The 16,251-nt window shown below is 40.5% G+C and overlaps 1 protein-coding gene across 2 annotated transcripts in view; it reads right to left on the bottom strand.

Annotated features, from left to right (window-relative positions):
• The window catches only part of GRPR (gastrin releasing peptide receptor), a 37,850-nt gene extending 24,041 nt beyond the window's left edge, over nucleotides 1-13,809 (bottom strand). The window contains exon 1 of one of the 2 annotated variants that reach the window (XM_027054501.2): nucleotides 7,314-13,809. In XM_027054501.2, coding sequence (XP_026910302.1) covers nucleotides 7,314-7,726 — 413 coding nt within the window. In that variant the 5' untranslated portion in view covers nucleotides 7,727-13,809. The remainder of the gene's footprint in view (nucleotides 1-7,313) is intronic. The other variant, XM_015081652.3, reaches the window with a different exon arrangement.
• Between the last annotated feature and the right edge of the window lie 2,442 nt (nucleotides 13,810-16,251).

The raw sequence follows: 16,251 nt of genomic DNA, 5'->3' as shown, positions 1-16,251 counted from the left end.
AGAATATCACCAAACCATTGTGATTTTAAAAGGAGACAAATGAGGATGAAGTCAAAATATCTGAGAAAAGAAGTGTGATGGACATGTATCAGGCAGTTAATTAATAGATATTATGTTTTCTGGATTTTGTGATGTTTGTTGAGTTTATCAACTTATTTAAATTTGTTAACACTGTGATTTCCAAATCTAACATGTTTCTAAATATTTTCAAACATTCACTGCTCTACTTAACTTTTTGTTCATAATTTTACTTGTTTTTTCTTAAAAAACATCCTCCAAACAGTTCCCATAAAACCTGGATAAGGTCTTGTTATCTAGAGTTAGAATAACTGTTCTACTGCAGTCATTTGTTAACCATCAAAGGGAATGAACATGATTCACAAACCATAATCCAGCATTTCTGGTTCTCTGAGTAAGACCTACCAGAATTCATTCATTTCTTTATTCCTTCCTTCATTTTCCATCCACTCAGGTATTCAACAAACACTTATCAAGCATCTACTACAGGTTAGGGACTGTTTTAGTATCAGAGAATATGCCAGTGAATGAGATAGCCTCCCATTTTGTGTGGGGGTTATATTTCTAGTGGTAGAAGATAGACAATAAACAAGTAAGCAAATGAACAAAATAATTCTCAAGAAAATAATACTGGATGATATTTACCTAAGAGAAATGAAGACATACCTCAATTCATAATCACCCAAAACTGAAAACAATCCTAATGCCCATTGACTGAAGAAGGGATAAACAAACTGTGGTATATCCATGCAGTTTAATACTACCTCAGCAATAAAAAGGAATGGGGGTGCCTGGGTGGCCCAGTCTGTTGAGTGTCTGACTCTTGGTTTCAGCTTAGGTCATGATCTCACAGTTCATGGGTTCAAGCCCATGTCAGCCTCCACACTGACATCACAGAGCCTACTTGGGATTCTCTCTCTCTCTCTCTCTCTCTCTCTCTCTCTCTCTCTCTCTTTCTCTCCTGCTCTCTCTCTCAAAATAAATAAATAAACTTAAAAAAAAAAAGGGATGAGCTACTGATACATGCAGCAACATGAGTTGCAAGAAGCCAGACTTAAAAAACTATACACTGTATAATGTCATTTATATGATATTTTGGAAAAGATCAGTCATTTCCAGGAGCTGAGGGTGGAGGAAGGAAGGCAGTAGACCACACAGATACAGGAGAGTATCTGGGTGTGATGGAAATGTTCTACATCTAGACTGTAGTGCTGGTGGTGTGTAAGTTTGTCAAAATTCAGAGAAATGTACACCTAAAAGTTTACTGTTTGTGAGTTACACCTCAGTCAACCCCAAAAAAGAAACTGGATGATGGAATAGCATTGGTCATTCCTTTAGACTGAGTGACCAATGAAGACCTCCTATAGAAACTGATGTTTAATGTGTAAAATGAGCCAGCAGCCTCTTAGAGGTTCCTAGGCAAATCAGATCTTTTCAAGTAGCAGCAAATATCAGATACTAATCAGCAGAATTTCAAAGTTGACTGTAGTAAACAAAATCCCTTGTTCCATTATGGGGAGGGGGAGGTAGAAAGAGAGGAATGGAGAAATTTTTTTCTTTTATTCTGCAAAACATGTGTTTTAATTAAGAGAGAATTTATGCAAACCCTACATACCAGGAGGATTTACAAGTGCAAAAATGCTAATTTAGTCTATTTTCAAAGGATGTTATTGACAAGTACAGTTCAAAAAACCTCACCAGGAAGCCCTTTCAGGCTATGCAGTATGTTTCATGATCAAGTTTGTGCTTTTTTTTTTCTTTTTTTTTTTTTTTGCCTCCATTCATATTGAGTTGCCAGAAATAATACTTAATCAATCACATAAAAGTCTAACACTTTAAAAGATAACATGTAAGAGACAAGGTCAAAATTCTTTTTTGCCCTTCTATCTGCAGCACTGCAGTTGAAAGAGCCTTGCATCTGCCCCGGGCACTCCAGAGTCTGCCAGGAGACGCCACAGATCTGTCACTGTGGGAACACACAAGTTGAGTCTCCTTTCCAGAGAGGCAGTGTATGCTTCAGAAAAGTCATACTGTGGAGAAGTTATGGACTGCTGGCTCATGTAAACCCCAACAGAGGGACTTTCTGGAAAAGATGCTTTGCAAGAAATTAAATTTTCTTCTCTTGTGCAAAAAAAGGCCAATGTCCCTGGAATCCGTGAGGCTGGGCCTCTAGAACATTAGTGGAGCATTTGGATCCCCTTAGAAGGGCACCACCGTGGAGTCACTCAGGTTATCTTCCCTCAGAATAGTAGGGTTTGAGATCAGTAGCTCCCGCTGTCCAGGGAAGGGAAATGGAATCAGACTCTGTGTTTTGATGGTTTCTGAAGAAAAGGTTCCATTTTCCCCGAAGGAACTGGGACTTAGAACGAGGAAAGCCAGGATTATAGTCTGACTGTACTCTGAACCTGTTGTGACAAGGCCAAATTCCATCTTTCAGTCTCTGTCAAACAAGGGTTTGAACTTCAAGATGACTTCTACTTGTTGCTGCTCAAACATCACCCAAGCTGTGGTTAGTGTCCTCTTACTAGAGGAGCTAGTAAGCTAGCTAGGAGGCATTTGATAATTGCCCATCTGAGGAATCCCTGATACTCTCAATGAGAGAGATCAGCTAGCATGGATCTTGGAAAGGAGATTTGGACCCCAAGACATAGAGCAAACTCTCTTCTTTCCAAGAGAACTTTCTGCAGTGATGGAAATGTTCTGTATCTGCACTGTCCAGTAGAGTCACATGTGGCTACTGAGCCTTTCACACGTGGCTGGTGTGACTAGGGAGCTGAATTTTTAGTTTTATTTAAATTAGATTTAAATTTAAATAACCACTGTGATTAGTGGCTAACATGTTCGACCATGTGACTTGAGATATCAGGAAAGGTTGAAAACTACATTATCTCATAAATTCCTTGCAATGAATGCGAAGAATCTGTACTTCAAGACGTTTGCATAAATGCAACACTTCCCTGTTTCTTTCCACATTCCAAATCACAAGGGAGGGGAAAACTGATGAACGGTCTTTTCCATGGGATCAAAGAAGGATCACAATTACACTGGAACTCCTGTATACATCTACCCTTAGGATTCATTCTGCCAGCTCCATTCTAGCAGAAATAGCACTGAAAAATAATACTGAAGCAGGCACAATATAACGTGGGCATTATATGCTGTCAACATTAAATATAGCTTTAAACTTTACATTTACTGGAAAAGAAAACACGAACTCTCCTCATCCTTCTCCTGTTGAGGGTCCAATTCAGGTCTTAAATTCCATGTGCATAATACTGACGTGCCTAGTACAGAAATGGGCATCTGATAGGAAAGAGCAGTATGCAGAAAAATACATCCATCCATCCAACCACTGTCCATCCATCTGCCCATCCACTCAGCCATTCACCTGTCTGTTCATCTGTCCATCCATCCACCCATCTCTTCATCCCCCAAATCTATTTATAGAATCAGAAAGAAAGGTTTTTCTCTCATTTACTCAAACAATGACAGCTTAGTAGAGAGGAAGAGGTAAGAAGCCGGTGACCGTGTTTTTAAACATTTTAAGGAGTATGCTTTCAGATGAATTCCAAAAGACAAGAATAATAAGAATGAGAAGAAAAGTGTGCATTAATTAACCATAATTTTAATTAACCAATAGTTACTGATCATACATCTGGTGTAAAGAACCATGTGAGGTACTGTGGAAGATATAAGGATGTGTAAGAAATCTCTGCCCTCAGCATCCTTAATAATCTACTTGAAAAGTTAAAGCAATGAATATATAAGAGGCTAAAAAAAGACAAATGAGTGAAATACTTCAAAAGAGGAAGATGAAAGAAGTCACAAGATAGTTCATGTCTCAGATGATGAACTTTGTGTTTAGAGTAGGGTCAGGAACTTTGGGCTAGAATGGTCCCACTTAGGGCTTTAAGGGGGAAGCTTGCCAAATTCCAAGTGATAGGCAAGATGACAGAATTGAAAAACTTTGGAGAGACCTTAGAAATAATCTAGCTCAACTCTATTACTTTACAGATGATTCAACTAAGGTCAGAGTGTTAGTGACTTGGTCCGACTCCCTGAAATGGGCAGTAATGGCAGCAAAAAGCCTAAAAGGCAGGACTGTTGACACCCATTCCCAGCCCATACATCACACGGGGAGTAGAATCTTCTATGTAGGAAAGGAGAAAGCATTCTGGAGAATGTGCACAAAACCATAAGCAAGGAAGCAGAGCCAGGAACTCGTCAGTTTAACCACCAGGTGCATGTGTAAGGGGAAAAAACCATGAAAGGAGAGGTAGGGCAGGGACCAAAAGTAAAGGGGCCTGAATGCAAATCTGCAAATGGTCAGCTGTGTGAAACCCAGAATTCTGGTTTCTGGGACTGCCTTGAAGTCTCCCTTTGACACAGTGGCAGCAGTATCAACTTTTCCAGAAAACTGTTATTCCTTTCATATTAACAAAGATTCCAGTTTGCCTGGGGGAAGGGAGGACTGTAGAAGGGAGATTGGAACGAGTGCTGGCACTGCTGGTGAGCCTACAGGGGGCGGGGACGGATGATTATCACTATGCCCATTCACACCTCAGAAACCCTGATTGAGTAGATTTAGGGTAGCAGCCAAGAAGCTGTATGTTTTTTGAGCTCCCCAATGATTGGTGATGATCATCCAGTGTGGAGGGTCCTCTGGTTCATCCTTTTACCAACCTGTCAAATACAGACTAGCACTTTAGAAAACTCTTTGATGATATTTACTAAATATATGCCACCAGTGATCCAGTGACTCCATTCCCAGGCTGAGACCCAAGAGAAAGAAACACACATGTACCCCAAAAGGCATGAATAAGAATATCCAGAGTAGGCTATTAGCAGCCCCCAACTGGAAACAACCCAATGTCCATCAGTATTAGAATGGATACACAAACCGAGATATATTCATACAGTGGAATACCACACAAGAATTAAAAAGAACAAACCATTGCTATGTGCACCAACATAGATGACTCTCACAGACATGAGAAGCATAAGAAGTATGATTCTATTTATATGAGATTAACGAACTGGCAAAAATAATCTATGTTAACTGAATTCAGAATAGTGATTGCCTCTCTCTGGGGGTGGGTATTAACTGGAAAGAGAAAAGAAACTCCTGGGGTGCCAGATATTCTATATCTCCAGCCGGGTGGTGGTTACCTTGCTATGAAGACAGTGCAAATACACTGAGCTATACACTTGTTCACTTTACTGTATATAGATCATACCTTGTTGAGAAAAAATAGAGATTGTGTGTGTGTGTTTGCCCTGCCAACCTCATGACGTTATTATAAGACTCCAATAGCTTTTTAAAACGAGATAGACAAGTATAGTTTTATATTATTTAACTAACTCAATACTTATTCTTGTTGAAATTGGTTAGATGCAGTACCTGTGATTCAGGTGAGCCATCAGCTTTCTCAAGCCTTTACCAAAGCACAAAAAGTTAGTTACACGGAAGCTTATAGTAATTTCTGAACTTGGATATTGGAAATTTCCGAACTTGGACACACAGTAACTATAAAGTTGCTGAGAGCACACTAGAGCTGCCAAAGGGTGCAAACCAGCTTTTGAAAGAGCCTTTCTGCCGATGGTCTGCTTCGAAAGCTCCCTGCAGCTGCATTTGTACATTCCACGCCCTCACTTTTCTCCCTGCCCACCCCCCCCCCCCAACACCTCCGCACCCACCAACCCAGAATGCAAAATCTCCTCTTTCCGTCAAGAAAATGGCCCTCATCCCGAGGTACCCTGGGCCATTGGTCATGAGACACAGACAGACCTTCTGCCGGCTGGGGAGTTTGCCTGCCCCTGGATCAACGTGTGAAACTGCCTGTGGCCATTAGCATCTGGTGGGCAAATGCTCAGGTTAGAGCAAGCTGGACGTGAGCGGAGGGAACGGAGAAACCCTGTCTGGCCAGTCCGATGTGCAAACCTTGTCTCTGGGCTGTTATTTTTCCACCTTTGAAAATGAACAGTGTACTTCAGGCAGCTAAGTCTAAACACATGTCTACAAATACTGATAACACTATCTTTATTTGTCCATTACTTGACAAAGCCAGATCACCTGGGGACTGTTTGTTCCTCTACAAAATGAGAATCCACTATCGTATGTATTAAAATGTAGGACATTCTCTTCAGAGTATAAACTTTCAAGAGCTGCTTCTCTGTCTTTCCTGGTACACTCTCAAATCCGTGTGTATCTTTAACACCATATCATCCCGTGGATTTTAAAATAAAAATGTATAGGCTCTGGCTCAATGTTCCGGTTTTTCTTCATTTGACCATATGCTCCATGATGTTTCTGGAGTCTATCCATCACTGGGTCCGATTTCTAGAGCTCAGAGGTATGTAAGATATATGCAGCCACACGTGTGAACAACCTGCAGATATTTCCTGACTGGTTCATTCAAGCAAGAGTTGTTTACAGAATAGATGCTCGGTAAATGTTCAAAGACTGATGATGAATCTTTAAGAATGAATACATGTGAATTTGAAAGCAACATGTGCACACAAGAAATGCAGTTCACAGATATGAGTATTTCCCAGAATAAAACACTGGACTCCCTCCCCCCACTGAAAAAAAAACCCCAAAGGCACCGTATATGGAAGTACATCACTAAAGATATTAAAATTCAAAATCAGACTTGAATGGAGCTTTCTCAAGGAGAAAAAAAATCCACATCATGCTTATTTCACTAAAGAGATACTTAGAAAAACCAGCTCTCTGGTTACAAAGAGAGCCAAATACAAAATCAGCTGTGAGAAAAGTTAAATAGTCTGAGGAAAATAAATTTCAAGGAAATGCTGCTTATTTTCTCCTCTTGTTTATTTCTGAAAGCCTATTTTGAGGAAGAAATTCAGTGAGACTTTTCTGTTCTCTGATGACGTTGAATTGCTTCTAAGAAACATTTGCCTGGGGTGTAAACTCTATTAGGTGTGACTTTTTTTTTTCTTCTCACCACTCAATTAATTTTGCAGGGAGGGAGAAATTAGGAAAAAGCAACACTAAATCGATTTGTCTCCTGAAAATGAACGTCAATCTTATGCTCAGAATATTTTTTTTCTCATTTGTCCCCTTCTGTCCCACCACTCACTCACTTTTCTTTCTTAAACCAGTATGTCAAACTCGAGAAGTAATCTCCAGAAGAAAAACATTCCTGGGAGGGAATCGGAGTGTGAGTAGAACTTCCCTTTGTGCAAGCAGCTCTGTCTACCCCAAGGTGGTGGCTCATTTACCAAGGCATCTATCACCCTCAGAGAGAATGTGACTTTCCTCCAGAACTTACCTGTCCGCCGAGAGAGCCGTGAGGGTGAAGACAGACACCCCCACCGAGGTGAGCTGTATAAAGGGGATCAGCTTGCAGCCAATCCTGCCAAACAGCCATCTGTCGGCCAGGTACCTGCTGGCATCCACGGGAGCACATGTTACCAAGAGGAGCAGATCTCCCAACGCCAGACTGGAGATGAACAGGTTCGGCACATTTCGCATGGCCTTCACAGTACAGAAGATCTTGATCAGCGTGATGTTGCCGATGAGGCCTATCAGAATGATGACCCCATAGATTGCAGGGATGACATACAGGATCCCCGGGTGGAACCAGTCGTCGTTCATGGGGACATCTGCACTGTGACTGGAGATGTTGCAGTGCAAGAAGTGGTCCACTTCCAAGTTCAAAAGCAAACAATCACTTAGAGCCATCCTCTAGATTCTTTCCCACCTGAAAAGTGCTCTTAGATGCTGTTGCTTAACTTTGATTTTGCAGCTGGGTGAAGATGAGGATAAAAATCTATGCTGGGCTCTTTATCTTCTTTAATAAAAATAGAGTACATATACACTATAGCATTCAGAACTGTCTGGTACTATTTTGACGCTGGTGCTGCCGTGGTCTTCACTTGACCAATGTACTACATGTCTCTATTCAGTAAGTTAACAACAAAACAACAACAAAAATTCGGCCAGAAAGGGCTCAGAATTAAACCCACTCTGTACCAACCCTTTCTACCTCCATTCTAGTCTGAGTCTCCCTGGCTGCAGTTTACAAAGAACTTTTGGCCAGCTATTTTCATACGGCATTTCCTATCTTTCCTGATATTTAGAACCTGAAGGTTTAAAGTGGGTAGAAAAAAAACTGCACAGAGAAAGCCTCAAATCCTATAGGCAGGATGCTGTGCACGTCACTGACTTAACCAGCAAACAGCAGCTCTGCTGAGCTGAGGCTCTGAAGAGGAACCAGGGCTAAGTACAGACAGAGAATGCCAGCCCCCTGCTGGACACTTCAATCACTGCCCAGTAGCCTGCGCTCCCCAGATGAGAATCCACCTGCAGACTTTAACGGACACCCTTGGCTTCTCATTTATGATACAGCACCTACGGCAGTTATTTAATAAGCATTGCTAGCCCTCTGCAGGGCCCCGCAAATCTTGCTGATACTATCCATGCCCGTGAATCTAGATAAAACTCACATCCCATTTTCTCATCTTTACCAATACATTAGAATGACATGTTAGGGTTGCTATAAAATGAGGTCAGTATTTGAATTAAATGCACACGGATGCACAGGATGTCCCCGTGTGAGCTGTCCCACCAGCCTTCCCAATGCCTCTTTGAATGGGGACTGCCACTGAGGAACAGTCGGCATAGGATTTGTGTCTTAAACCTTCAGTAACTGACATCTGGGAAAAGCAGAAGCAGAACACACACGCGCCCTTTCCCATAGCTTTCGCAAGCCGTTATTGTTCCCTTTACCGGGGGAAATAAGATCAGGAGCCAGCTGCATTCTTAAATATCAGTAGCCTTTTCCAGAAAAACGGGATTTTTCTCACTGGATCTAAAAATTACATGAACTGGCGTTTTGATGCAGTTATTTGAAGTTTTTTTTTATTTGAATGCTTGCCATGTTTAATAGCAACTTTCCTCTTAAGTCCTGAGTAGGAAATTAACTGAAAAGGACTTACAGATAGAGTACCAAGGAATTGGGGAGTGGAAAGAAATAACTTAGACTTGGTGGGGGGCCAGAAAAGGCTTTACTGAGGAGGTACAACTAGATTTGAGTTTAGACCTTTAGCCAACAATTTACAAATCCATCACAAGGGTTTATCTTTAAGACTTAGGTGGAGCCTGCTCTCCAGGTACATTACAGGAAGCCAGTTACCAACAGGCACTGTCATTGAAGGTTTGGTTTTTTGGGATCCATAAGGAGTAAAGAAGCTTGTACTTAACACCAGGCCGGAGTGCACCAAGAAAGACTCCAAGCATGTTGTCATGGCGACTTCCAGGGGCAGGTGACAACATTGAGATGCCTGCCATGCTCCTCCACAATCCAAAGGGCTGGTGTTCCTCTCAGCCAGCAGTCGGAATCTGCTGCTGCGTGCCTGGAGTAGGAAGAGCTACTCGGTGGACATCAGTGTCACCAGTAATGAGTCAATGACCATGAGCCTAGTGGTGTTGATTAGTTGCTAGCAGTATACCTTATGTAGTATATGGTTTCTGTGCTTCCATCTTGGCTCCTTCAGGTAATGCTTTAACAAGTTATGTAGGCAAGTTACTGGGTGTCTTAAACTTCAAGTTCCTAATCTGTAAAGTGGGGATAATTTGTGAAGTTAACTGAAATTATCCATGTTAAGATTCCATAGTATTTGGCACACAGTAAGTGCTCAATTAATACCAGCTGCTAGTACTATAACTGTTATTACTGTGGTGATTGAGAGAGATGATTGTTGTGGTTTTCCTTTGGAAAAGCCCAATAAAGTCAGAAGAGTGATCGACCTCGGATCAACTGGCAAAAGGTCCTATTCATACAGGTGAATCAGCAACCCTTCCATTTACTTGAAAGACATTGATCACACATCTGCCAGTTTTCAGGCATTGTGCAAGAGCCTGAGAAAAAGAATATGAAGATACATGTTATTACAAGATCCTTCAGAATCCCAGGTACTCTAGCTCATAGTCAGAGCACCTGGTTTCAAAGAATAATGCAAGAAGGGTTTTCATATAGATTCTGCAAATGCTTCTGTTTGTTTTATCCTGATTAATCATTTTTCTTCTTGGAATTCATCACCACTAAACCAGCCCTACGAGAGATCCTAAGGGGGATTCTGTGAGTGAAATGTTACAAGGACCACAAAGTACCACAGACACCACTACAAGCATGAAACCTACAGACATCACAATGACTCTAAACCCATATCTTTCAATAATAACACTGGATGTAAATGGACTGAATGTGCCAATCAAAAGACATAGGGTATCAGAATGGATAAAAAAACAAGACCTGTCTATTTGCTGTCAACAAGAGACTCATTTTAGACCTGAGGACACCTTCAGATTGAAAGTGAGGGGATGGAAAACTATCTATCATGCTACTGGAAGTCAAAAGAAAGCTGGAGTAGCCATACTTATATTAGACAAACTAGACTTTAAATTAAAGGCTGTAACAAGAGATGATGAAGAGCATTATATAACAATTACAGGGTCTATCCATCAGGAAGAGCTAACAATTATAAATGTCTATGCACTGAATTCAGGAGCACCCAAATATATAAAACAATTAATCACAAACATAAGCAATCTTATTGACAAGAATGTGGTAACTGCAGGGGACTTTAATACTCCACTTACAACAATGGACAGATCATCTAGACAGAGAATAAATATAGAAACAAGGGCCCTGAATGATACATTGGACCAGATGGATTTGACAGATATGTTTACAACTCTGCATCCCAAAGCAGCAGAATATACTTTCTTCTTGAGTGCACATGGAACATTCTCCAAGACAGATCACATACTGGGTCACAAAACAGCCCTTGATAAATATAAAAGAACTGAGATCATACCACGCACACTTTCGGACCACAATGCTATGAAGCTTGAAATCAACCACAGGAAAAAGTCTGGAAAACCTCCAAAAGCATGGAGGTTAAAGAACACCCTACTAAAGAATGAATGGGTCAACCAGGCAATTAGAGAAGAAATTTAAAAATATATGGAAACAAATGAAAATGAAAATACAATAATCCAAACCCTTTGGGATGCAGCAAAGGCAGTCCTGAGAGGAAAATATATTGTAATCCAGGCCTATCTTAAGAAACAAGAAACATCCCAAGTACAAAATCTAACAGCATACCTAAAGGAACTAGAAGCAGAACAGCAAAGACACCCCAAACCCAGCACAAGAAGAGAAATAATAAAGATCAGAGCAGAAATAAACAATATAGAATAAAAAAACCCAGTAGAACAGATCAATGAAACCAAGAGTTGGATTTTTGAAAAAATAAACAAAATTGATAAACCTCTAGCCAGACTTCTTAAAAAGAAAAGAGAGAGGACCCAAATAGATAAAAAAATGAATGAAAATGGATTTATTACAACCAATCTCTCAGAAATACAAGCAATTATCAGGGAATACTATAAAAAATTGTATGCCAACAAACTGGACAACCTGGAAGAAATGGACAAATTCCTAAACACCCACACACTACCAAAACTCAAATGGGAAGAAATAGAAAATTTGAGCAGACCCGTAACTAGTGAAGAAATTGAATCAGTTATCAAAAATCTCCCAACAAATAAGAGTCCAGGACCAGATGGCTTCCCTGGGGAATTCTACCAGACATTTAAAGCAGAGTTAATATCTATCCTTCTCAAGCTGTTCCAAAAAATAGAAATGGAAGGAAAACTTTCGGACTCATTCTATGAAGCCAGTATTACTTTGATTTCCAAACCAGACAGACACCCAGCAAAAAAAAAAAAAAAAAGAGAACTATAGGCCAATATCCCTGATGAATATGGATGCAAAAATCCTCAATAAGATACTAGCAAATCGAATTGAACAGCATATAAAAATTATTCACCGCGATCAAGTGGGATTCATTCCTGGGCTTCAGGGCAGGTTCAACATTCACAAATCAATCAATGTGATACATCACATTAATAAAAGAAAAGATAAGAACCATATGATCCTGTCAATCGATGCAGAAAAAGCATTTCGCAAAATTCAGCATCCTTTCTTAATAAAAACCCTCGAGAAAGTCGGGATAGAAGGAACATACTTAAACATCATAAAAGCCATTTATGAAAAGCCCACAGCTAATATCATCCTCAATGGGGAAAAACTGAGAGCTTTCTCCCTGAGATCAGGAACACGACAGGGATGCCCACTCTCACCACTGTTGTTTAACATAGTGTTGAAAGTCCCAGCATCAGCAATAAGACAGCAAAATGAAATAAAAGGCATCAAAATTGGTAAAGATGAAGTCAAACTTTCACTTTTCACAGACAACATTATACTCTACATGGAAGACCCGACAGACTCCACCAAAAGTCTGCTAGTACTGATTCATGAATTCAGCAAAGTTGCAGTACAAAATCAATGTACACAAATCGGTTGTATTTTTATACACCAATAATGAAGCGACAGAAAGAGAAATAAACTGATCCTATTCACAATTGCACCAAGAATCATAAAATACCTAGGAATAAACCTAGCCAAAGATGTCAAAGATCTGCATGCTGAAAACTATAGAAAGCTTATGAAGGAAATTGAAGAAGACACAAAGAAATGGAAAAACATTCTGTGCTCATGGATTGGAAGAATAAATATTGTTAAAATGTCAATATTACCCAAAGCAATCTACACATTCAATGCAATCCCAATCAGAATTGCACCAGCATTCTTCTTGAAGCTAGAACAAGCAACCCTAAAATTTGTATGGAACCACAAAAGGCCCCGAATAGCCAAAGTAATTTTGAAGAAGAAGACCAAAGCGGGAGGCATCACAATCCCAGACTTTAGCCTCTACTACAAAGCTGTAATCATCAAGACAGCATGGTATTGGCACAAAAACAGACACATAGACCAATGGAATAGAATAGAAACCCCAGAATTAAACCCACAAAAGTATGGTCAACTAATCTTTGACAAAGCATGAAAGAATATCCAATGGAAGAAAGACAGTCTCTTTAACAAATGGTGCTGGGAGAACTGGACAGCAACATGCAGAAGATTGAAACTAGACCACTTTCTTACACCATTCACAAAAACAAACTCAAAATGGATAAAGGACTTGAATGTGAGACAGGAAACCATCAAAACCCTAGAGGAGAAAGCAGGAAAAAACCTCTCTGACCTCAGCCGCAGCAATTTCTTACTCAACACATCTCCAAAGGCAAGGGAATTAAAAGCAAGAATGAACTATTGGGACCTCATCAAGATAAAAAGCTTCTGCACTGCAAAGGAAACAATCAACAAAACTAAAAGGCAACCGACGGAATGGGAAAAGATATTTGCAAATGACATATCGGACAAAGGGCTAGTATCCAAAATCTATAAAGAGCTCACCAAACTCCACACCCAAAAAACAAATAATCCAGTGAAGAAATGGGCAGAAGACATGAATAGACACTTTTCCAAAGAAGACATCCAGATGGCCAACTGACACATGAAAAGATGCTCAATGTCACTCATCATCAGGGAAATACAAACCAAAACCACAATGAGATACCGCCTCACACCTGTCAGAATGGCTAAAATTAACAACTCAGGCAACAACAGATGTTGGCAAAGATGCGGAGAAAGGGGAACTCTTTTGCATTGTGGGTGGGAATGCAAACTGCTGCAGCCACGTTGGAAAATAGTATGGAGGTTCCTCAAAAAATGAAAATAGAACTACCCTATGACCCAGCAATAGCACTGCTAGGAATTTACCCAAGGGATACAGGAGTGCTAATGCATAGGGGCACTTGTACCCCAATGTTTAGATCAGCACTTTCAACAATAGCCAAATTATGGGAAGAGTCTAAATGTCCATCAACTGATAAATGGATAAAGAAAATGTGGTTTATATATACAATGGAATACTACTTGGCAATCAGAGAGAATGAAACCTGGCCATTTGCAGCAATGTGGATGGAACTGGAGGCTATTATGCTAAATGAAATAAGTCAGGCAGAGAAAGATACCATATGTTTTCACTCATATGTGGATCTTGAGAAACTTAACAGAAGACCATGGGGGAGGGGAAGGGGGAAAATAAGTTACAGAGAGGGAGGGAGGCAAACCATAAGAGACTTATGGGTACTGAGAACAAACTGAGGGTTGATGGGGGGTGGGGAAGATGAGGAAATGGGGGATGGGCATTGAGGAGGGCACCTGTTGGGATGAGCACTGGGTGTTTTATGGAAGCCAATTTGACAATAAATTATACTATAAAAAATAATTTTTCTTCTTGAAATTGCTCTGGTGGGTTTCTTTTCTCATCCTTTACCTTTCTTTCTCTTGATGCCAATGATTACTTTTGGCATTGGTTTTGGTCATCATTACTGGAGGGATAGCCTCGAACTATGCAAAATTCAGAGGAATTCACCACTTTTTGACTGGGAGAATTAGTCAGACCTTAGTGCTCAGAGTTGTCCTGAAGATTTCTAAACAGGCAGCAACAGTCAGTGCCTGACTATAATATTATACTAAACCTTATCTTTGGGGCCTTTTACCTTCTGAAAATTGCTTGAGTATTGTTTAAATAGAAATAAACTCTGGCTTCTTAAAAAAAAAAAAGTCGCATCCGTTTAGACCCCATTCCCTCCCTAGAATGAAGCAACTACCTTTTCTCCGGAGGTGACATCTGATCTTAAAGGTGGAGTGAGTGTGTGGCAGGGTCTTTTGAACAAAGAAATTACAATGTGCCTAGAATAAAGGTATAAAAGAAGGAGCACGGCAATGAGCAGGAGACAGCTTTAGGTCCAGAAAGGTCTCCTGGATCAGAAGAGAGGGGCTGGGGAATGAGCTAGAGGCAAGTTTGGGTGGCAACATGATAAATTGTATATTCTTGGTAAGTTTGGTACAGAGAACATAGTTTTGGTTCACAAGGAGGACTCCTGGGTGTTGTTTTCTTTCTTTCTTTAGACACCCCTGGGTGCTGAGTTAGCCTCACTTCTTAATTCCAACTGAGCTGTTAGTGTTTCTTCCCATATAAGTTAAGCTGATGTTGATAGATACAATTTCGCATGGCTGATGGTAGCCTTATGTGTTCCATGGCACTACAGGCTGTTCTAATGATATTATAGGAGTAAATATATATTGAGGTTCAACACCTAATATTCTCTGGGAGCAAGGATTTTTAAAAAGCTAATTAGAGAATTTTTATGTCATTTCAACTAATTATCCATAATGACTCTTTCCATCCCTACCATTATGTGTCACCTTCTGGCAGATTACCAAACATACTCAGACATTTACTTAGCATTTCATTTAATGGCAAACATGAGATGCTTTTGACTTAGGAAAAGGACACAGAACAAATATAATACAAAGTCCCTGTCCTCAGACACTTGTTTCCAGATAGAATTGGAGTGTGACTCAGCATCCTTTGTATGTGTCAGGGCAGGGTGTCACTTCTATTTAAGTCAAGAGAGTCATATTTTCCATTCTTCCAGAAAAGTGGGTTTCCCATGGGACTTGACTATGTCAAGTGGGAGTAGGAGTAGTGACTTGGTAGAATTCGGGAGGATGGATGGACTTGACAGGGCTAAAAAGAATGGAGACAAAGTCTTCCTACTAGCTATGTGCATGGCACTTTGTCTTCCAGTAGCTGGTATTCTTGGTGGAGTGACAATGAACATACACAGACAAGATAAAGTAATTATAGAGTGGGTAGAATTTGTAGGTGGGGTCAGAGTAAAGAGAAGGGAATGCTTTGAGTCTTTTTAAGAGACAGCCTGCCTGGAACAAAGGTTTGGAGGGGAGTAATAAATGAGAAATAAAGGAGCTGGATCTGCTGGGGAAGACTTTGTATTTAAGGCTGCAGATTGGACTTTAGCCTATAAGACACTGGTCCTCATCAGGACTACCTGGGGCACTTCTCAAAAAATAGAGATTCTGAGCCCCTACCCTAGACCTACTGAGTAAGAATCTCCAGGGGGAAAAATTAAGAATCAGTATGAGGTCTCCAGGGGATCTGAACACTCTCCTATGCTGGGGACCAATGATGCTGGTAGTGTGAGATCCAGAAAGGCTGGCAACATGACGACACTTGTGTTTTCCACTTTGTGGAGGGAGAAGGTGAGTGAGGAAGCACATTCAGGAGATTTTTGCCATGAGCCCTTGCTACCAAGTGTGGTCCTTGAGCCAGCAGCATGAGTATCACCCAAGAGTTGTTAGAAATACAGAATCTCGGGGGCACCTGGGTGGCTCAGTCAGTTAAGTGTCCGACTTCAGCTCAGGTCAT

Source organism: Acinonyx jubatus, chromosome X, assembly GCF_027475565.1.
Source record: "Acinonyx jubatus isolate Ajub_Pintada_27869175 chromosome X, VMU_Ajub_asm_v1.0, whole genome shotgun sequence".
NCBI classification, from domain to species: domain Eukaryota; kingdom Metazoa; phylum Chordata; class Mammalia; order Carnivora; family Felidae; genus Acinonyx; species Acinonyx jubatus.
This window is presented reverse-complemented; position numbering and strand designations above follow the sequence as displayed.